General features: G+C 43.6%; 1 protein-coding gene across 1 annotated transcript in view; it reads right to left on the bottom strand.

Annotated features, from left to right (window-relative positions):
* PDE5A (phosphodiesterase 5A) overlaps positions 1 to 24,901 on the bottom strand; it is a 137,220-nt gene that overhangs the window by 92,787 nt on the left and 19,532 nt on the right. The window contains exon 3 of the mRNA XM_075613667.1: positions 1,887 to 1,958. Within this exon, the coding sequence (XP_075469782.1) occupies positions 1,887 to 1,958 (72 nt within the window). The remainder of the gene's footprint in view (positions 1 to 1,886; positions 1,959 to 24,901) is intronic.

Below are 24,901 nucleotides of genomic sequence, written 5' to 3'. Positions count from 1 at the left end.
CAGTGGCAATCAATGGGTTTACGTTTAAAATGCTTTTAATTCTTTTTATGTAATGTACTTTTGCTATTGTAATGTATTTTTTATTTAATATTTGTGTATGTTTGTATTTTTTTGTGGGCAAAAACCTTTTTAGCCACATTTGGCTAATAGGATATTGGTCATTAGTCAAGACAGGGGAATTGGGCGGGGGGGGGTTATGTTTGTTGAGAAGGAGTGGATGTTGGGTGTAGTTGGGGAGGGTGGTGAGACCCCCAGGGTGGTGGTAGGGGTTTACTCCATGTTTGCCTTGGCAGTTAGTAACTTAGCGTTTAGCCATGACCAAATCTTCATCGGCGTTCCACCCCCAGGACTACTCACCTGCAGTCACCTCGCCACCAGTCACCTCGCCGCATTCTGCAATCCACCATTTTTAAATGTCCTCTGAGGATCTCTCCAACCGCAGGGTGCCGCTATCTGCCATTTTTCAATGTCCTCAGAGTATCTCCCCAGTCGGTATTTTTAAAAATGTGTCCTGGCTGGGTGCGTGGGCGCATGGGCGCGCTCACAAATGCTTTCGCAGCAGCAGCTGGGTAGATGTGCCCTGTGGCTGGAGACATCCTTCGAAGACATTTGAAAATGGTGGAAGGCGGCAAGGTGACTGGTAGCAGAGCGCCGGTGGCTATTTGGTCACGGCCAACATGACTACATTTGCGGTATTTAGTCATCTTGATGCCGGTCCCGATATTTTTATACAGATGTAGCTGCTGGTATTAGACCACTTGCCTGGGAAAATCTGTGGCTATCTTGCAGTAACTCGTGAGATAGTCCAGAGCTGGCTGAAAGGGCCTATCGGATTAACACAGCGGGCGTCCCTGTGATTGGATGGGACTCCCAGCACCGGTAAGATTCACACAACGTGCATCCCATTCAAATGCAGGGACCCCTGCTGTGTTAATCCGATGGGACATTAGTCTGACTGCAGAAATCTCACAGCGTTACTTCGAGGACCCCCAGATTTTCCATGACAAATGGTCTAAAACCATTAATAAAAGCTGTAACATGCAGTCTTTTTAGTAGTAGTACATGAATGACTGGCACCATAAAAAATTATAATAATTTGCCCGATAATATGGCAATTGTTCATTATTGCCAGTTGATGTATTTAGTTCATAGTCGGTAATGTATTAAGAAAACAATTCCATTCTTCTTCAGTTTTTGCCTTGATTTTGCAGCCAGGAGAAAACTAAAAAAAAAAAAAAAAACCCTCTTTCTACAGCATAGGGGTTAAAACGAGCGTGATGAACATGTGTTGGCGCTCTTTGCCTATGAATAAGTTACCATTGTATAGTGACTGCAGGTGCTCATTATGCATCAGAATTATGAAAGAAAGACAACTTTTGGTTTTCCAATTGTTCTAGTTCAATGAAAGCCCCTCTGTCTTGCACTGCATTAGTCAAGTGTGTTCTCTCCTTGAAATATATCTACTTGTTAAGATATTAAGATGATGCCATATTTAGCAATTTTGGCTCATTTATATAAATATCTCCAAATACTGTATGTTATCTGTCCAATGGAAATACTAACCAATAAATCAATAAAATGATAGGGTTTCACTTTTTTTTCTTCTTCAACAGTTAAAGTAAATAAATGTCAAGAAACAGGAAATAAGGCTCGCCAAGGACCATGGCGTTTACTCCACTTGTCAATTTAGATTAACTTTTGCTTTTGCTACGGCAAAATATGTAAGAAACTTGACCCGAAAAAAAAAATATATTTTTTGTGAAACTAATCCAACCTAATCATATCTGATTCAGTGACAAAAATAAATACATTTTGAGCATCGCCAGATGTTTTTTGTGTTGGGAGCATACACATAGAAATATAATTATTGACATGATACATTTTACCTTTTCATCTTGCTCTGTAAATGTTCCATTGCTCCCTGATTTCTTATTGATTGCTTGGGCCACACCAACCACCTGTTTAAATAAGGTTAATAACAAAAATAATTATCTGGCTTGGCAGAATGTAACTTGAACCTACTAAGAACAGCGTGGAACATTAATTAGTGTTCAACAGGCAAAGGAATCCACCAGAGAACAACTTCATTTTTTTTATTTAAGTCATAACAAAATATGAAATTGATCAATCTAAATTGTAATGAAAAAAAAGACAATGTAAAAGGCAATAGTATAAATAGTATATTGGCAATGGCAGCACAAGAAAAAAAAGTATGTTTAACATCATTTTAATATGAAATGAATAAAACACTTACAATCACAATAGCATCAAAGCCTCTATTTGTATTTAGGACACACACCTGAATCTATGATAAATAGATATTATCAGACACATTCTACACTCGTTTATACTGTATAATAGAAATAGTGCACAATAGTCTAAGTATATGCAAATGTATTACCAAAGATAATGTGCATTTATTATACAGTATTCTGACTATTCAAACCCTCCAGAAAACCTGCAGCCCTGTCCTCCACCTGAAAATTCTGTTCTTTTTGTGCATAATTGCACCATTTAGCAGCTATCTACTGTACCTCATAAACAAAGGGTGTATGTGGCGAGCACACGCATTTTAAGTGAAACATCTTTGTCTTTTGTCACTGTTTTGTCACAGAAATTGTATTTGTAATGTTGATGTTTTCAATGAAAAATCAAAACACAATTTCAGTGACAAAACGCAAAGAAGTGTGACATAGAATGCGCGTGCTCGGCACACACCACTTGTTTTAGCTATTTGCACTTCTATATTTATAGTAACTGTGAATTCCTTGTGTGTGTGTGTCTCTGTGTGTGTCTCTGTGTGTGTGTGTCACCCTATGCTGCTGCTGTGGATTCCTCTGCGCATGTGCGCCGTAAGCCTCTGTGCATTTGCGCCATGCACGCCGAAGAACTCTGTGCATGCGCGCTGAGCTTGGGAGGACTCTGCTCATGCATGCTTGAAGGCCTCTACGCATGCCCGCCATGCGCGGGAGGTCTCTACGGATGCGCTCCATTGCGTGGGAGGCCTCTGCACATGTGCACCGTGCACATGAGGCCTCTGCCGACGGCCTCTTCTGCCAGCAGTGACGTCACTTCCGGGAGTGCACTTCCGTCAACAACAAGGCAATTTACTCCAAGGGAAAATTTCATATGGTAGGTGCGAGCATAGAAGTTCCTCAGAGTAAGTAATGTATAATAAGGTCCCAAAACGTACAAATATGCTTAGAACCTTTCCTGAGGAGCCAGCGGCTCTTTTCTCAAACACATGCACCCATAGGTAATAATTGAAGCAAACGCTAAGAAGATGTTGTCTGCTGCAGAAGAACTGAGAATAATGAAACAACACAAACCTGTTCTTTCTATCTCTCTAATTCATCTGAAATAATGACCATGTGGGGTTAGTTTTCTACACGTGTGAAAATGAACGTTTGCACACTTCCTTTCGTTTTATAAAAGGGTATTAGTCTTCCCTTCTGCAACATTTTCCCCTCGTCTTCAACTGCAAGAGAAGCAGGGATATCTGGAAAATGTGACCTGTTGGGGTGTCTTGAGGACTGGAGTTGAGCACCCCTGTCCTAAGGGAGACTCACACAGCCAATGTACAGGATGCATCTGCATTAACACCGATCATCTGAAAGCACGTGGGTCTTTTCACAGCATTCCTCCATTCTCTTAACCCATTCCTTTCCAGAGGGGACAGCACGCTTTGCCGCAGGGAAGGTGTTGCGCATGTAGCAGGCGTTATTGCATTCGTTGTCGCGTGCTAACAAGCGAAAGATTTGGTGCATTACCGCTGCATTTGTTTGCAAGATAACACATTAATAGTCGCGCCAGCTGTAAGACGTTCGATAACAGGGGCAACATAATGTTTGCTGCAGCTGTAAGTGCATTTGAACATGTAACGTAAAGTCAAATTATTAACTACATTTAATGTAATATTTCTCTTATATATGCTGTATGCAGAAACCAAAGTATATCTTTAGCAACCACTGTCATCAGCAGCTCTCCTAGCAACAAAATAGTCCTATTCCATCACACTAAATACATTGCTGACCCTGTAGCAAAGAGATTAAGTTAAAATGAACCTTCTGTATAGTGGAAAATAAGGAAAGATTAATATACATTTCCTGGATGAACAATCTCAGATAAACATCCCAGCAAGGCTCATTGCACTGTTTGTTCCAGTACGATTAGATACAATAATAGGACATTGTAAATATTAGCAAACTGCACCACTTAATAATACAGACAGTACTTACATGAAAATGTAACAGTGCTGTTTGTATACTAGTAAAGTATTAATGTATTATCATAGTTATATGATTTATATGTTTGAGGAAGAACCTTTTTGTTCTACTTATCGATTCAGCTTTCAACCTCGGTTGGTCAACACATTTAATATGACATGAATTAACATGCCAACTATTCATTATTAAATACTAATCTGAGTATCCCAGGAGCTTGGCTCTGCTGCAATGGGATCCCAGCATGTTAAATGTCTTAGCCTCTTAAAGACTGCTAAAGATTTCAAAGTGAGACAAGTGTTACTGGTCAGCAAATCTACTCATTGAGGGCCATATTTATTCAGCAGTGCTACTCAATAGGGGGGCTATGCACTAAGCAGTGATAAGTCGTTTTAACAGCGCAAAGTGCTTTTAGAACGTGAAGTTCCGTCGAGCGCTATGCACTAAGCCGCACAAACAGGCACTTTGCGCTCTAAAACGGGCTTTTTCTTGAAATTTTTTCAAAGGCCAACTTTGATCGTACGATCGGCTGTTTGCGCTGAATTCTGCCCTTCTGCGGGATTCACTAAGCAACGAAACTGATCGTGATCGTACGTGAAAGTTGCGCTGAATAAAGCTCACCAGCTAAAGGCTGGTGATAAAAAAGCAGGACTTAGAAAAAATTCTTTGTTTACCTTTTTGCAGGCGCAAAACCAATACACCAGGCCGGCGGGTGTCCCCGACTGACCCCGCAGGAGGCCGGGGGTCGCGCGGGTGTCCCTGGCTGACCCCGCGGCCGTCCCAGGGTCCCCGCGGGAGTCCCGGGGTACCCCCGGGCCTGCGGTACCAATGTTGTGCCAACAAAAATACTAAACAATATTTCTAACTAAATACAGCCCCCTAACACATACAGTACAATAATGTCCAAAATAACTATTATCCAGATATGGATAATAGATTATTTGCCCATTATTAAACACTGCATTAGCATACCTAAATAAAGTCAATATAAACAGCAGCCAGCTAATCCAATGAATAGAAGCAGTAACAATATCAACAATTATTTAATTAAACCATTAACCAATGAAACCAATTAATTCCTAAACCAACTCAAAATGAATAGTAACACTAACCAATCAAACCAATTAATTACAACAACATTTATTAATGTAAACATTAAAAGACAAATAAATACATTCAAACAATCTCTGAAAGAACCATAAAACGCATTAGCCAACATAATACAACATTAACTACAAACGAACACCAATCGCAAACATTTTATTACATTAAGCAGGAAAAATACAAACAATTACATCCACATAAGAAACTGACATTAAAAAAACCAACAGCAATACCAAGCCAGAAATGCCCCCCAAATATTGTAATAATAATGTATTAATCTGTACCCTAAAGTGGTACAGATTAATATATTATCAGTCAATGTGCCTCCCCCAAAAAATCAACAATCACATCCAATGAAAAAACCTGTAAAAAAAGACATTTTCAAACATTGAATATATTACTTACCATTAGAAGCGGTGGCCCTTCGACTTCCGGGGTAACAGAAAGCTCACGTACCTTGAAGGCCTCCAACAGCATCCGATGCCATCCGCCATGAAGATCCAGATCAGGTACCCAAATCTTCTTTTTTCTTTCTTTAATCACCTTCTTCTATCTTCATCGGTCACCATTTCTTGATCTTCTTTATCTTCTTTCTTCATCTGTCAATCCAAAATACCCCATGTTAAATCCCAGCCGATGCTGTCTCGTCGGCTTCTTGGGCTCAAATGAGGTGTCACGGCCTTAAATATGGCTTGTGACGTCACATTTAGCCTCAAAAGGGTTAACAGCCACCTGATTGGCTGTTCAAACCATGTTCCGACTTTAATTTTTTTTTTTGACATGACATCACTTAAAGGGAATGATGCCAGCCAATCAGAATGGCTGTGCTTCATTTGCCTTTAAGATGACGTCACGAAGCCGGCGTCACATGGTATTTCAGCCAATCAGATTTTGGGAACCAATTCCACACTCTGGCCGAAATACCATGTGACGCCGGCCATCTTGGATTTCGTGACGTCATCTTAAAGGCAAATGAAGCACAGCCATTCTGATTGGCTGGCATCATACCCTTTAAGTGACGTCATGTCAAAAAAAAAGTCGGAACATGGTTTGAACAGCCAATGAGGTGGCTGTTAACCATTTTGAGGCTAAATGTGACATCACAAGCCATATTTAAGGCCGTGACGCCTCATTTGAGCCCAAGAAGCCAACGAGACAGCATCGGCTGGGATTTAACATGGGGTATTTTGGATTGACAGATGAAGAAAGAAGATAAAGAAGATCAAGAAATGGTGACAGATGAAGATAGAAGAAGGTGATTAAAGAAAGAAAAAAGAAGATTTGGGTACCTGATCTGGATCTTCATGGCAGATGGCATCGGATGCTGTTGGAGGCCTTCAAGGTACGTGAGCTTCCTGTTACCCCGGGAGTCGGAGGGCCACCGCTTCTAATGGTAAGTAATATATTGAATGTTTGTAAATGTTTTTTTTTTACAGGTTTTTTCATTGGATGTGATTGTTGATTTTTTGGGGGAGGCACATTGACTGATAATATATTAATCTGTACCACTTTAGGGTACAGATTAATACATTATTATTATTACAATATTTGGGGGACATTTCTGGCTTGGTATTGCTGTTGGTTTTTTTAATGTCAGTTTCTTATGTGGATGTAATTGTTTGTATTTTTCCTGCTTAATGTAATAAAATGTTTGCGATTGGTGTTCGTTTGTAGTTAATGTTGTATTATGTTGGCTAATGCGTTTTATGGTTCTTTCAGAGATTGTTTGAATGTATTTATTTGTCTTTTAATGTTTACATTAATAAATGTTGTTGTAATTGATTGGTTTGATTGGTTAGTGTTACTATTCATTTTGATTTGGTTTAGGAATTAATTGGTTTCATTGGTTAATGGTTTAATTAAATAATTGTTGATGTTGTTACTGCTTCTATTCATTGGATTAGCTGGCTGCTGTTTATATTGACTTTATTTAGGTATGCTAATGCAGTGTTTAATAATGGGCAAATAATCTATTATCCATATCTGGATAATAGTTATTTTGCACATTATTGTACTGTATGTGTTAGGGAGGAGGGCGGCAGGAGGGTCGTGTATTGATGTTTGTTAATTCTTTTTTAAATATACATTTTAATTATAGTGTAGATGTGCAGGGGGTCTCCGGAGCTGACCCGCGTTGGTTTCAGGTCCGAGGACCCCCTACTTCAGGAGATTCCGGCCCCGTTATGGGGTGCCGGTATCCCCTGCACTTTCAAGCGTCCGCGTTACATGACCGGGACATTGAAATTCTGCAGGGGATACCGGCACCCCATAACGGGGCCTGTATCTCCTGAAGTAGGGGGTCCTCGGACCTGAAACCAATGCGGTTCAGCTCGGGAGACCCCCTGCTCATGTACTGCACCGACACACTTTATTCGAGCAAATACCCGGTATGTACCTGGCAGATACCTGGAATGCGCCGCTCCTCACCTCTGGCAAGCCCCGTTGCATTTGCCTTCCCAGCCTGGGTTCATGCCTGGCTGATGGGCGGCTGATCTGTTAAATGATAATGATTAGGATTTAATAGGCTGCAATGCTTCGCGTGTCTACCAGATGGCATAAATTCATGAATTGTAATGCAGTATATATATATGTACTGTGCAGTATTGCAGCCAGCGGGAATAAAATGCTTCAATCCCTGCCGAAAAATAACTCAATGCACTCGGGCAGAAAACAGTCACAAACCTCAATACACCCGGGTATACCCGAATTCGTGGGACTAGCCGAGCTCGAATAAAGTGTGTCGCCAGTGTACACTATAATTAAAATGTATTTATTTATTGTACGATCGCCTGTACCAGCCTTGCATGGAGATGGCAAATCTCCATGCAAATGTTACAAGCAGCTTTTTTTTAATCAGCTAGCGTACAGGAACTTTATGTGCGATAGCAGGGGGGAAATACATTGCACGCACGATAAGCCAATTTTGGGCACGTCCGATAAAAAATGGGCTGAGGGCCTTAGTGAATCGCGCCGCCGGTTTCATTTTTTATCGGACGTGCTAATTTTTTTCAGGCCGGCACGAAAGCTCGGAGCTTAGTGCATAGCCCCCTAAGACCCCTGCCGAAGTCGGAAAACAACACACGGCCCATCCACTTGAAAGTGTCTTATGGTGTAGCACCACTTAGTGAGTTTGGGCCTAAATACCAGTCGAGCATTAACTACTTATTAACTTGCTTGCCATACATCAATAATCGTTGTCATTTATATGGTGTAGTCAAATGCACTTCCTCAAGTTTCGATTTGTGTCTCTTTTCTCTGTTTCTTATGAGTTTCAATGTCTTCTATTAAAGCAGAAGAACAGGCTGCATTGCTTTTGACAATGGAAAAAATGGGGAATGACCCCGCAAAGTTCACCTTTCCTGTCTCACCCTGAAATACTTTCTGGGCAATATACCCAGTTACCTGAACAAGCTCCTCACCCCTACCACATGCAGCACCTATCACCTGATATCAGACTCCAAAAGACTATTCATGGTCCCAAGGCTCAACAAAGTATCCGGACGTTCCTCCTTCTCCTTCCGTGCACCCCAAAACTGGAACAACCTACCAGAGACTCTCATATCCACCACCAGCTTAAGTTCTTTCAGATCTAAGGCTGTCTCACACTTTAATCTGGTCTGTAACTGTTTCATACGCTCATAATATATATTTTCTTTAACTGTGCACGCAATGTCTTGTATATAATGTATACCTTGTTCATTTATGTAACTGTACTTGTAACCATGTATTATTTGTTTTACTCTGTGCCCAGGACATACTTGAAAACGAGAGGTAACTCTCAATGTATTACTTCCTGGTAAAGTATTTTATAAATAAATAAAAATAAAATACCTGAGGCTACTACCAAGGTTGTAAATATTAGTCCATAGAACAAGGTGAAAGACACCACATCTTCATAAAATGTTGCTATAAAAGCTGTAGGAACTTCATACGTCTCTGGACTAAATCAGGGTGGGGGGCTAGGAAGCATATATCACCGGTAGAACTACAGAAAGGCACCTCCAAGAAAATGCCTAAAGGTAAGTCAATATGTCCGGCATCCGTTGGCCTCACCTGCACCCTGTGTCCTACGATGTAACAAATCAGCTGGTCAATACTCACGATGAATTGTGTGGTCTGCCTGTAGCGCTGATAGGTAAGCAGCGTGGTTCCAGGCTGCTCGTGGTGTCGGCGTGCTCCATTGCTTTTGACATTTTTAATTTTTAATTATAGGATTGAAGCATTGGGTTTCCGGAGTTGACCTGTGTTAGTTTCCGCTCCGGGGACCCCCTGCTTCCAGAGATACTTCCATCCATAGCAGTGCCAGTGTCTCTGCAGTCAGGGAAACGGTGCGTCTAACATAATATTGCCTTTAAATGTCCCGTGTCATGTGGGCCAATAGGAAGCTGTGTTGTCATCCTTTGCAGCTTCCTATTGGCCAGCGTGACCAGGACATTTAAACTGCACAGGGAGACCGGCATCACTAAAGAAGGGAAGTATTTCTGGAAGAAGGAGGTCCCCGCAGCTCAAATTAACACAGTTCAGCTCTCGAGACCCACTGGTTCACCCTGGTCATTAAAATAATAATAATCATTTCAAATGCAATGCAGCACTTAGTGATGCTTTAACCTCACTCTGGCACTGAATGGCTTGAAAAATTCGACTTGACATTTAAACGGATGGAATATTGTACAAATTACAATTCTGTTAACATATATCTACCCAAACGCTAGCACATCCTTAGCCTACAGTATCTATTTACTTATGTCATTGATTTCATTCTCATCAGGGAAAAAACCCTTAGTAGGTGACTGCTGGAGTGGTGACCTCGACCTGGCCACAACCCCAAGCAGTCACATAGCTACCATCCCTGAAGATGGCTGCGGATCTTCCAGCACACCATGAGTTAATTTATCCTGCAATCTCCACCTACCACCATACATACATTAGATAAGGAGTTGTCAACTCCAGTTTTCGAGAGCTACCAACAGGTCAGGTTTTCAGGATATGCCTGCTTCAGCACAGGTGGCTCAATCAGTTGCTTAGTCTTTGCAGTACCTGAGCTGAAGCAGGGATATCCTGAAAACCTGACCTGTTTGGTAGCTCTCGAGGTCTTGAGTTGGCCTGCCCTGCCTTAGATTTAACTAATCCACAATAACAACAAGAATGTCCTCACTTTACACAGGCTGAGCTGTAAACTGTAACAATAGATAATATTATCTTAGTAATATCAGAATACATTGTAGCTGCTGAGTTACACTGACTGAAGGATTGTTTTGAAACTGAACGAAAACCATTTAGTGAACCCAGGGAAGCAGGATTTTGCTTATTGATCATAGGAAAGTGAATCGATCGGCAGCTTAGGTAATTCGTTTTTAATAAAGGTAATCAAAGGCTGCATATATTAAAACAAAACTAAAAGATGACATTTTTTTTAGCCCCTTGGACTGCCCCTTTAAGATGTTTTATCCCATAATCAGTCTTTTTTAGAATCGCTGTGTTTACAGTAGTTTTCATTACTGCATTGGTTATGTCTCCATGACAGCAGTCCCCAAAATATAATCTGTATATTATTGTTTGTCATTCCTGTCTATGTGTATTTTGACATGCAAGATGTTGTTCATTTTTCACTTTGCCCTGCTTAACCTTTTCCATCTTCCAGGGAGAGGAAACAAATGATCCTTCTCTTCTGAAGTACATGATCTTGTTTCTGTCCCGGCTCTTCAGTCGCAGATCAATAAGAGTGAATATATCATACAAGGATTCCTTCTCTGGCACAGACCCACAGCGCTCTGTTATTGACTCAACAAGGCGTTAACCTATGTTACAGCCTTGTTAAGTATCATCAAAGCTCACTAACGCAGTGTTACGTGCTGTTATTATCCGGAAACATAGGGTGACGAGATGTCTCGGTTTTCCCGGGATTGTCCCGGTTTTTGGGATTGTTTTCCGACGACTTTAAACTTTTAAAAAAGTGGCAAAACTTCCCTTTTTTTGTTTGCCCACACCGATCGTGAATGTGCTGCCGACAAGAGCCGATCTGGTGCATGCACGATTGGTGTGGGTCGTTCGCGCATGCGCTGTCGGTGCGGGCCCTTCGCGTATGCGAGATAGTTGTCCCGTTTTTTCACTGGGAGAAAATGGTCACCCTACGTTAACATCACTTATCCACAGAGTGGTGTGCTACTTTTTTTGCACAGGTCAACGTGTTCTCCCCGTGTTGTATAAAGGTGTGTTTGGGTAGGTATATAAGCATCTTGGGACTCTAGTAAAATAGGACCGTCTCCTCTCTCATTTCTCTCCAAACTTCTATTTTCAGGGAGTACAGTAACGCCACATTTAGGTAAAACAGGCTTAACGCAAGTCATGTTATTTAAGTAATAATAACCGAAGAACAGGGCATTATTGGCCAGTAATGCCCTGTTCTTCGGGGATTATTACTATTAAAGGCTAAATGTAGACTTTTTTCATAAATAATAGACACTTTTGTATAGTTAAATAGATTTTTTTAGTAAAATAAAATGGTAAATGCATGAAACCACCTCTATATACGCTTACACTGCAGCTATCTATATCCACACACTGCCGCCCCCTCTGTGTGCACACACACACACACACACACACACACACACACACACACACACACACACACACACACACACACACACACACAGCAGCTCAACACTCACAAACTGCTGCTACACACACACAAAACAGCACACCACACACAACACAAGCACACCACACACACAACACAGCACCTCCTCTACACTCACAACACAGCACCTCTACACACACAGCACCTCTACACACACAGCACCTCTACACACACAGCACCTCTACACACACACACACAACACAGCAGCTCTACACACACATTCTACACCCATAAACACTGCTGCTGACACACACACACACACACACACACACACACACACACACACAGCAGCTCAACACTCACAAACTGCTGCTACACACACACAAAACAGCACACCACACACAACACAAGCACACCACACACACAACACAGCACCTCCTCTACACTCACAACACAGCACCTCTACACACACAGCACCTCTACACACACAGCACCTCTACACACACACACACACAACACAGCAGCTCTACACACACATTCTACACCCATAAACACTGCTGCTGACACACACACACACACACACACACACACACACACACACACACACACACACACACACACACACACACACACACACACACACACACACACACACACACACACACACACTGGAGCTCTATATACACACACACACACACACACAGTAGCTCTATACACACACACATCAGCTCTACACACACACAAACTGCGGCTACACATACAACAGCACAACACACACACAGACACACTGCAGCCACAATAAAAAATGCAGCCACTTACTAAACATTGCACTCTCCCCCCCCCCACCTCTACACACAACACAGCACCTCTACACACACACCCCACTGCACCTCTATACACAACACAGCACCTCTACACACACCCCACACACACAACACTGCACCTCTATTCACAACACAGCACCTCTACACACACACACCACACACACAACACTGCACCTCTATACACAACACAGCACCTCTACACACACAACATACACACACACCTCTATACACAACACAGCACCTCTACACACACAAACAACACTGCACTTCTATACACAGCCCCTCTACACACACACACACACACACACACAAACTGCTGCTACACACACATGCTACACCCATAAACACTGCTGCTGACACTGACACACACACACACACACACACACACACACACACACACACACACACACACACGAGCTCTATATACACACACAGTAGCTCTATACACACACACACACACACACACACACATCAGCTCTACACACAAACAAACTGCTGCTACACATACAACTATGCTACACATACAACAGCACAACACAACACAACACAACACACACACACACACACACACTGCAGCCACAATAAAAAATGCAGCCACTTACTAAACTTTGCACTCTCCCCCCCGCCAGCGCTACACACAACACAGCACCTCTACACACACACCACCTCTATACACAACACAGCACCTCTACACACACAACATAAACACACACACACACAACACTACACCTCTATACACAGCACCTCTACACACACACGCTACACCTATAAACACTGCTGCTGACACTGACGCACACACACAGCACCTCTACACAGATATACAACACAACAGCACAGCACACTCACACACAAACTGCAGCCACAAAGAAACTGCAGACAGCCGCTTAATTCGTTGCAGACTCCCCTCCCTCCACCTCCCCCTAAAATCAACTGAATCTGCTCCGAAAATCTGTCAGCTCGGGAGTGGGAGGAGTCAACCCGTGGCTGATACGTCCTGACCAATCCCCTGCCCTGTCTCAGAGCTTTAACTTCATGCAAACCAATCCCCTGCCCTGTCTCAGCTGTTCTGAAAGCTGATTGGCTGGAAATAAACACATTGAAAACTGCACTTTACAAGCTGCTAAAATTCCGGGCATTACTGATTGGATAAAGCCCAGAATTTTGACCAATCAGAGAGCAGGGTTTTCAATAATGCCCTGAATTTTACTGCTTTAGCCTATAATTGAAGTTATAAGCTAAAGCAGCAAAATTCCAGGCATTATTGAAATCCCTGCTCTCTGATTGGTTAAAATTCTGGGCATTATCCAATCAGTAATGCCCGGAATTTTTGCAGCTTGCATTGTGTATATTTTCAATGTGTTTACTTCCAGCAAATCAGCTTTCAGAACAGCTCTGAGACAGGGCAGAGGATTGGTCAGAAGACAGGAACAGCTCTGAGACAGGGCAGGGGATTGGTCAGGAAGTACAGTATCAGCCACGGGTTGACTCCTCCCCACCCTCGTGAAAAAGAGCTGACTGTGAGTGACTGAGCAGATTCAGTTGAATTGGGGGTGGGGGGAGTCTGTAATGTAAGTAAGTGGCTGTCTGCAGTTTGTTTGTGGCTGCAGTTTGTGTGTGTCAGCATCAGTGTTTATGGGTGTAGCAACAGCAGCGTGCGTGTGTTCTGTGCTGTTGTGTTGTATGTGTGTGTAGAGCTGCTGTGTTGTGTGTAGAGCTGCTGTGTTGTGTGTAGAGGTGCTGTGGTGTGTGTGTGTGTGTGTATATAGCGCTCCAGTGTGTGTGTGTGTGTGTGTGTGTGCGTGTGTGCGTGTGTGTGTATGTGTGGGTACCAGCAGCAGTGTTTATGGGTGTAGCAGCAGCAGTGTGTGTGGTGTGCTGTTGTGTTGTATGTGTGTGGCAGCAGCATAGTCTGTGGGTTGCAGCAGTGTGTGTGTGTGTGTAGAGCTGTTGTGTGTGTGTGTGTGTGTATGTGTGTACAAAGAGGGGGCAGCAGTGTGTGGATATAGATATCTGCAGTGTAAGCGTATATAGAGGTGGTTTAATGTATTTACCATTTTATTTTAATAAAAAAATCTATATAACTATACAAAAGTTTCTATTATTTATGATAATAAGCCTATATTCAGCCTATAATAGTAATAATCCCCTCAGACCAGGGCATTACTGGCCAATAATGCCCTGGCTGGGTTAAAGTCTCTGTTCTTCTGGGATAATTACTTAACTAACACAAGGCAGTGCTAACTTAACATGGCGTTAAGCCTGTGCTAATGAGAGATACAATGGCTGCTGTTTTCGCATAGAATTAGGTTTGTGAATTTCCTTTCACCTCAGGGAAAACAACGTCCATTTTGGATTTTGGCAACGACTCATTATTAGTCCTCAGTAAACGTAAATGTATTAGGCCTCTGTTCTCTATGCTTAAGCTATAATGAAAAACATTGCCAAACAGAGGTATTTGCGACATGATTTATTTTCTTAACTATGCAAACTGCTGCTACAGCTTACATTACTGCTATGTGACTGCATAGGGTGGGAGAGTCAAGGCCTGAGACCATCCCCAAGGTAAGTGTGTGTTTTGTATGTATTTGGGAATTGGTGAGTTTGTATGTATTTGGTGATTGGTGAGTTTGTATGTATTTGGGGATTGGTGAGTTTGTATGTATTTGGGGATTGGTGAGTTTGTATGTATTTGGTGTGGGGGTATTTGGGGGTGGTTTTTTTGTCATGTATTTGGGGGTTGGGGGGTTTTGTATTTGGTATTTGGGGGGTGAGGTTTTTTATATGTATTTTGGGGGGTAATTATTATTAGGGGGATTGTATGTGTGTGGGCGGGGGGGGGGAATGAGTGTGTGGAGGGGGAATTAAGGGTGCGGTATTGAGTGAAAGGGGGGTAATTGATGAAGGGGGAGAATGAGAGGAAGTGAGGAAGAGAGAGGGGTGAGGGGGGGAGAGTGAGTGAGGGAGACAGGTTGTGTGTGAAATGGGGGGAGAAGAATACATGGGAAGAGGGGGGGATATAGAGTTGTGAAATGGGGGGGCTTGCAAGACTGTCAAAGGGGGAGGGCTGTCGGAACTCTAGTCCTGGGCCTCGGGCTCTGCTTAGCATTGCACCAATATCTCTCCCAGAGCTGACATACACTGGCAGTAAAAGATACAGATCTTCCACTCTATTGTGTATAGGCATAGAGCTTACACTTTAATGTATAGATACAGAAATGTAATACACACATCTTACACTGATGTATAGATACAGAACTAATTCACAGAATGCATAATTCTATGTATATGACACACGCACAAAGAGAAAATTCCCTATCTTGTCCTGTCTATGGAGCCTGAGTATGGTTGTATGTGTGAGGAAAGGGCAGCTAAAAAGGGAGGGGAAGTAGACGGTGGATGAAGGGAAGGAGTGGAGGGCAGCGAAGGGGGGATGCAGGGTTAGCAGAGGGCAGATGGGGGGTAGCAGAGGTTAGATGGGGAGAGCAGTGGATGGTAGATGGCAGATAACAATGATGGGTGGATGGGGGGGCGGGGCAGTAGGGTGACGGCAGTCAAACACTGAGAAATTGCCCCCAGAATTCAAAGCAGCAGGGCACCTGTGGCAATGGAGTTCCAGGGGCTGTCACCTCTCACGGGTTCAATTAAATTTACACCCCTCTCCCATGAGGCCGGGTGACGCACAAAAAATCCGGGAAAGTTGAAAGGTCTGGGCCTGAATTGCATGATTAACAATAACATTTTATATATATATATATATATATATATACATACATACATATATATCATTTCAGAGAGACCAATGCCAGCTTCAAGGGACCTAGGTTATGTCACTTTATCCCCTTGTACCTCAGGGACTATAACATATTGTCTGCTGAGAAAATTGCAACCATTGTCTGCTGAGAAAATTGTAATATTGTCTGCTGAGAAAATATAATCCGCACAATTGAATTCTGATGTTTTTTTAAAAATCAGTGATGCCTCTGATTCGTGAGTAAACTTTTTAATTGCAAGGGAAATAACTATTATCCTTCCAAAGGATGAGGGAGACACCCCAATATACTACAGTAGGTTTTTAGATTTTTTTTTGCTCACTTTGATAAACTTTCAAAAATACATTTGATCAATAATTTAAAAGGTTTTTTTTTTATTAAGACATGCCCCATTTGATCATTGCAACCATTAATGAAAACCATGACTCCACACTCAACAGCAAATTTTCGCATTACAGAAATTATTTCTAAAAGCCCAAATTAATTTACCTTAAAAAAAAAGAGGGGCTTTAGTCTTATTCTTAGACTATTTCTCATGGTAGCCCTTTACTGAACAAAAAGTAAAAGCAAATCATTCGGGTATGAGGTCACTTACTCTATCCCAGAAATATTTTTGACTAATGCTGAGTACTTACTCCTGGCGGCCAGCAGCATATTGTTACACAAAGTGTTACAGGCGCCTCCGGCAATGATGGGAATTCTGGCATTCCCAGCTTATTCCAGCTTTTTTAGTTATGACTGCACATAGGTTAGTTCAGTTCAGATCATGTATTTTTTTTCTTCTCTTGCGCCTTTTTTTTGGGAGGATAAGCAGTTGACAGCAGCAAGAGGCAGATGGTAATTTAGTGGCTGATTCACTGAATAAAGCCCAGATCCAGAAATGTGTCAGTTAAGTATTGTGGTGAGGGTGATGAAAACCTTCTGGGAAAGAAAACACGCTGGTGTTGCGATGTTTTACAGGCCCCTTTCTCCAAAATAAATGTCCCTGTGTTGTGGTTGTTTATTTTTATATATTACATTAAAGGTATGCTGTGCTAAATAGTACATTCTCATTTGGGTTACATCCTTTAAAGACAAATGTATTTATGCCTGAGAGCTTGTTTTTGTTAAAAAGGAACAATCCATGCAATATCCTACGTGGTTTTTTTTTTAAATAAATAATTTCCATAGTCTTAAATAATACATAGTACATTTTAATATACTGAGCATTTGATTTCTATAGCAGGTTTTAGCACACTTTCCCGGCAGTGCAAGATCTTTGCAACACTTTCCTGTTTGGGATACTTTGTTCCCAATATTCCTATCAGTGTGAGCTGCAAACTGTAACAATAAATAATATCAGGATACATTGTAGTTACTGAAAAAATGATCCTCCTCAGCGCTGTTCTTCACAAAATCAGTGCTACGTGAAATATGTGAAAAACACGAAAAAAGAAACAGTGTATAGTATAATACTGTGAAATACAGTGCAACTATTCAATAGTTTCCTGAGGTATTCCCCACTGATTATATATGGAGATAACAGAATACTTAGGACTGGCTTGGGAATTTAAACAACCGGAAGTAAATGGTGGTTTCCCTGTAATTATCTAAGAAACTATGGGGTCACTGGAGATGAAATTAATGTGGTTCGGTTGCAGAGAACCCTTGCTTACCACCTATGGAGAAAGAGAAGGGAGCAATGCAAGGGTTGCTCCTTTAAGAGAACAGAAAAGTGCCACCTCTAAAATTACTGGCCACCCTTTTGAGATTAAACACTTTATAAATTGTAACACTTCATATGTAGTGTACCTATTATAGTGCTCATGTCCTAAAGCAGTTTCAATCAATCCTCCAGTCTGTGTAACTCAGCAGCTACAATATATTCTGATATTACTAAGGTAACATTTTCTATTGTTACCGTTTACAGCTCAAATTGCTGGGAACATTGGCAACAAATTATCACAACCAGGAGAGTGTTACAAAGATCTTGCTCTGCTGAGGAGGTGCTAAAACCTGCTATAGACATCAAAGGATGCTTCAAAATTCATTAAAATGGCATTAAGAGTTGCATATTTTTTTTAAAAAACATTCACTATTATCTAATACTACAGAACTAATTTATAATTTTTTATATATATATATATATATATATATATATATATATATAATATTTCACCTGTTTTGTCGCTTTAAACAATTAGTTGAACGCACAAAAATAAATGTAAAAAACAGATTCCTAGAACACGGCCAGAACATGACGACTGGCTTCACAAAACATGGTTTCTCTAAGAATTTCTTGATCCATCACAAAAAAGGCCCTGAGGTATAGATCTGGTATCGACAGATAATAGAGATGGGACAGGCTTAAGAAACAGATAGATGAAATGTATTTGATCCATATGTTACACACCATTTCCACACATGGCCTGAACTTGTATATTAATTTGGGAACTACATTTTCTTAAACCCCCAACTACTGACTCTCAGTGCCGGTCGACAGGAGTGAAGGGCAGGAACATCTGTCTCGATCCCAGGAAGAGCCTGAGAGGGAGGGGGGTGGGGGGGGGAGAACAGAGAGTGAAGTGAGAGGTGGAAGCAGAGTGAGAGAGAGAAGAGAGAGAGAAAGGAAGTTAGATCTATTTTTAAACCTGTCATCTGATTGGCAGGCAAAGCCAGCCAATCAGTAAGTACAGTACAGCATCTGGTTAGCCAGTCACGACTAACCAGAAAAGGAAAAAAGTTCAAAACAAATATACAACAAAAACCAGTATCAACGTGCACCTGTAACTGAAAATAAAGTGCACTAAATGAGGATGTGGGGTTTAAAAGAAAAACCATGGGGGGGATACCGAGCAGAGCACCCCGCCTAAGGCCCACTGGGAAGCGAACGCATCTTCCTGCCCAGTGGAGACAGCGTGGGTGTACTCTGCTCGGATACGGGAGCGCACCAGCACCCGGAATAAGGCCTGGCACGTGAGGGATACCTCCCCAGCCAAACGCTGCTTTCTGGACTTATAAATAGCTAGTTTGGCTAATGCCAAGAGCAGGTTGACGAGGAGGTCCCTTGGCCCTAGTGTACCGGGATACTGGGCGCCCAAAAATAAATAGGTGCGGGGAGAAATGCAACCAGAACTGCAGAAGGAGGCCCCTCAAGAACAACAAGAGGGGCTGCAGTCTGGCGCAACTAAAATAAATATGGAACACAGACTCCCTTGTGCCACAGAATGAGAATGTGGCTGGGGAGTCCGTGATGTGGGCTAGGTACTCTCCCATGCTCAGTGCACCATGGAGAATTTTCCAGCTCAGGTCCCTGGTGGGTTGGGGAACTAACTCTGAATAGAGCTCTGTGGCAGGACGGCCTGTAGCCGAGGTCAGGGAACAGTCCACACGTATAGTTTCAGGATAATGAAAACATTCAGTGGCTTTATTTCTCCATAGCATACATAACATGTGGGTACACTGTCCCTTTAAACAAAACAAATCCTGCTCCACATTGGGAGGACTGACTAACACACCAGGCCTATCTAGCAGGCTGGCTGGCTAAACCATAACCAAACCGTAAGTGTCTTTTAAGCAGTCAGGAAAAACAAATGAACAAGTCTCTTACTTTAGTTGCAGTAGTTAGCTTGATGTATCCGTCTGGCTAACAGCACATATAGCCATGTGCTCTGGTCTAAGGCAGGCAGCTACTGCCAGTAACAACATCATCTTATACCTTGCTGCTTATCAGGTGTCAGCTTACATCCTTATTACCTAGCTTCCACCTGAGTTAACCCTTATGAGTGCTGGATGAAGCACTCAGACATAAGTCTCCCAGGCATAACTGATAGGGGTTGACTTCACCCTGTCACATACCTCCCCTGTTTGTGTGTGGCTAGTGTCCCACAAAACTGAAGCCCGACCCTCCACTCCTTCTCTTGACAAAAAATCAGCATTTCCATGGTCCTCTCCAGGTCTATGCTGTATATCAAAAGAGAAGGGTTGGAGGGCCATATACCACCTGGTCAACCTTGAGTTTGTGTCCTTCATGGTGTTTAACCATTTCAAGGGAGCATGGTCAGTGACCAGGGTGAAGTGTACTCCGGCGACATAATGTCTCAAGGCCTCAATTGCCCATTTTACAGCGAGGCACTCCTTCTCAATGACGGAATACCTCACTTCCCTTGGGAACAGCTTCCGGCTGATGAACAGTATGGGGTGTTCAACACCATCAAATTGTTGGGACAGCACTGCTCCCAGTCCTACCTCTGAGGCATCCGTCTGGATGATGAAGGGCTCTTTAAAATCTGGGCTCCGAAGAGCGGGGCCCTCTGACAGGCACTTTTTTAGCATGTCAAAGGCATCTTGGCACTTCCAAGACCATTTAACTTGTGTAGGGGCACTCTTTTTTGTCAGATCTGTTAGGGCTGCAGATATTTCTGAAAAATTGGGGATAAACCGCCTGTAATACCCTTCTAACCCCAAAAGGGAGCAGACCTGTGTCTTTGTCTGTGGGGTGGGGACTTCCTTTATGGCGGCCACCTTGCTAGCTAGTGGCCTTACTATCCCTCCCCCAACGGCATAGCCCAAGTATTTTGTAGTGGATTTACCCAGGGCACATTTTTTTGGATTTGCAGTGAAACCTGCTTCTCTTAAGGATGTTAGGACTGCCCTTAACCTTTTTATATGAGACTGCCAGTGTCTGCTATAGATGACAATGTCATCCAAGTAGGCCGCGGAATATTTCCTATGGGGTCGTAGTACCTTGTCCATTAACCTTTGGAACGTGGCTGGAGCCCCATGTAACCCAAATGGCATAGTAACGAATTGGTATAAACCAAGAGGGGTGGCGAATGCAGTTTTACATTTGGATTCTTCCGCTAGAGGTATCTGCCAATATCCTTTCGTGAGATCTAGGGTGGAGATATACTCTGCTTTACCAAGAGAGTCAAGCAATTCATCCACCCTAGGCATTGAGTATGCATCGAATCTGGATACAGCATTTACCTTTCGCAGATCCACGCAAAACCTCACCTTCCCATCTGGTTTAGGGACCAACACTATAGGACTACACCATTCGCTGTGGGACTCCTCGATCACGCCCAATTCCAACATGTCTATTATCTTCCTCTCTACCAGGTCTTTTCGGCCCTCTGGCAATCTATAGGGACGGGACCGTACTTTTACGCCAGGTTCTGTCTCAATCCTATGGGACACTAAATCAGTCTGCCCTGGCAGCTCAGAAAAAACATCTGGGAACTGGTCACATAATTCTAGTAGGTCTGACCTTTGTTCCGTTGTTAACTGCCCTCCCATGGGAACCTGGTGGTCATTGTACGTACTACCCTTTGGAGGCTGTGGACCCAAATCCGTCTCCCCTTTCCGAGGGTGGATGAACAGCGATCTCATCGTTTTCCAGGGTTTCAGGAGGTTTACGTGGTAGATTTGTTTACCCTTCCTGGACCCTGGTTGAGAGATCTCATAGTTCACCTCCCCGGTGCGGCGGAGAACTTGGAAAGGACCCTGCCACTTCGCATGGAGTTTACTCTCTGATGTCGGTAGTAGTAGCATCACTTGGTCCCCAGGTTGGAAGACCCTCAAGTGGGCATTTTGGTTATACTGCCTCTCTTGACGTTCTTGAGCAGATTTGAGGTTTTCCTTAGCAAACCGACCTATCATGTCTAGGCGGTTTCTAAGGTCTATGACATACTGAAGGGTATTCTTGGAGGGGGAGGGCTCCTCCTCCCAGGATTCCTTCAGTAGGTCGAGAATACCCCGAGGTTGGCGTCCATATAGGAGCTCAAACGGGGAGAAGCCTGTGGATGATTGGGGAACTTCTCGTACCGCAAACAACAGGAAAGGGAGAAGTTCATCCCAAGCTCGCTTTTCAGTGTCCACAAACTTCCTAAGCATGGTTTTTAAAGTACGGTTAAACCTCTCTACCAATCCATCAGTCTGAGGATGGTAGACTGAGGTCCGGACGGATTTTACCTCCAATAACTTCAGGACATCCTGCATTAACTTTGCCATGAAATTTGTTCCCTGGTCAGTTAACATTACTTGGGGAAGTCCTACCCTAGAGAACAGTTCTAACAGCCTGTGAGCAACCTGTTTAGCAGTGGCTGATCTCAGAGGGAAGTCCTCAGGATATCTGGTGGCATAATCTACAACAACGAGTATAAATTTATGTCCCTTAGCAGAGGGTTCTAAAGGTCCCACCAGATCTACCCCAATTCTCTCGAATGGGATGGCTACCAAGGGCAGAGGGACCAAGGGAGCCGGCTTCTGTCCTTTTTGGCTAGTTAACTGGCATTCAGGACATGTCTCACATAGTTTCATGATGTCACTATGTATGCCTGGCCAGTAAAACCGGGACGAGATGCGGTCCGTGGTCTTATCTCTGCCCAAATAACCACCCCATGGGAGAGTATGGGCTAGAGTAAACACTGTTTTAATCAACCCTTTTGGGACTAGCATCTGTCGAATGACCTCCCCTGTTTGTGTAACCTTATTCACATGATATAGGATGTCATTCAACAGTTCAAAATGTGGAAACACTCTTACACCTTGTTCATCCATTATCTTGTTGTTGACCTGTACCACCTTCTCATATTATCTAGCCAGAGCTGGGTCTTCCCTCTGCCTCTGACGGAAGTCAGGAAGATCCAGGTCTGGCAAAATTCCCGTAACTATATGTTCCCCACCCTGGTCATCTCCGGCCATGACCTGCAGTGCTTTGGGCTGACTAATGTTACCAAGAGTCCCAGCCTTTCTTAACCAGTCCTCTTTTTCCGCCCGTCTCTGTTTACGTGTCTTTGGGACGTGGTATCTACGGGGGAAAATCTCTGGGGAAAAAGGAAACAAGTCTCCGGGCTTCTCCGGTACCAGAGAAGTAGGCTCCGTAGGAGTAGGGCCCAACAATGTTTCGAAGTAGGGCCAGTCTCGGCCAAGTAGAACAGGAGCAGGTAGCCAGGGAGCAACTCCCACTAGCAGGCAAGCCTCTTGATCCTTGATACGCAGTACAATGTTCGCCGTCGGGTATCTCTTTGTATCCCCATGGATACACTCGATATTCTACGGAGAGTCATAGGATAGTCTGTGGCTTGGAATTAGGCCCTCTAGGACCAGGGTTTTTCCAGATCCCGAGTCCAGCATTGCTTTGACTATTTTCCCCTCCAGAGATGCTGGGACTAACCACGGATTGTGGTGTCCCCTCGGAGAGAAGCGGTGGCAGTGGTTCTGCCATATGAACAGTCCATCTCATCATCTCCGGAGTCCGCAAACTCGGTCGTCAGCGGAAGCTCTCGACGGGGTTCGGTGTTGGGACCTCCCCGCTGTTGGATGGGATCCTCCCTTCTGGTTGGTGGTGGTATCCTCTCCACCGGATGGGTGACGGGAGTCCAGGTTCTCGGGGAATACTGTGGGTGGCGGCCTCCCTTGAGTGATCCAATGGCCTCGGACCCGGGACGGGCGTCTCTGCGGAAGTTTGTACCAGGAACCCTCCGAGATGGGAAAGGGTCTTCCGATCGAGTTGACTGGATCTCCCGAGCTGGCGGGTTGTAGACCCCTCGATTGTCTGCACTCCTGCCTCTGGCATCACCGGAAGCAACTGGTGTTTGCACGGACCGTTCCCAGCTATCCTGTTGGGTGTCGTCGCCAAGGAAGTTTTCCACCAAGCGGACCGCTGAATCCAGGGAAAATGCAGCGTGTCTTTTTACCCAGGAGCGGGAGGAGGGGGGCAGTATCTGTATGAACTGCTCGAGCACAAACTGTTCAAGGATCTCTGCCTTGGTATGCTTCTCCGGTTGTATCCACCTGGTACATAAGTCTACTAAGCGGTGGGCTACGACCCGGGGTCGGTCTCTGTTTGCAAATTTGACTGTCCGGAACCGCTGTCGGTAGGTCTCTGGAGTGAGGCCTAGGCGATCCAGAATAGCAGCCTTTAATTGCTGATAGTCCATGGCCTCGTCTGCTGGAAGAGCCTGGTAGGCTGCCTGAGCTTCTCCTATGAGGAGTGGAGCCAGAGTCATTACCCAGCGATCAACAGTCCAGCCGTGGGCCGTGGCTACCCTTTCAAAAGTGAGGAGAAATGCCTCTGGGTCTTCGGTTAGCTTCATTTTATGCAGCATCACCGGTGGGTTATTTGGAATCGCTGGTCTGCCTGGGGCTGGGCCTTCAGCCAGCAGTTGGAGTAGCTTTTCCTCTCGCCGGGCCTGTTGCTCATCTTGCTGTGCTTGTCGTTCAGCTTGCTTCTCTGCTAGCTGGAGCTGTTGCTCAAGGAACTGAGAAAAAATTGTCTCCATTTTTTTTTCTCTGTGTGGCCCTTCAGATACAGGGGCCGTCCGACATCCCACTTCTGACACCACCTGTGGCAGGACGGCCTGTAGCCGAGGTCAGGGAACAGTCCACACGTATAATTTCAGGATAATGAAAACGTTCAGT

This window comes from Ascaphus truei, chromosome 1 (assembly GCF_040206685.1).
Source record: "Ascaphus truei isolate aAscTru1 chromosome 1, aAscTru1.hap1, whole genome shotgun sequence".
Lineage (NCBI taxonomy): Eukaryota > Metazoa > Chordata > Amphibia > Anura > Ascaphidae > Ascaphus > Ascaphus truei.
Note: the sequence above shows the minus strand (reverse complement) of the source record. Positions and strands in the feature narration are given on the sequence as shown.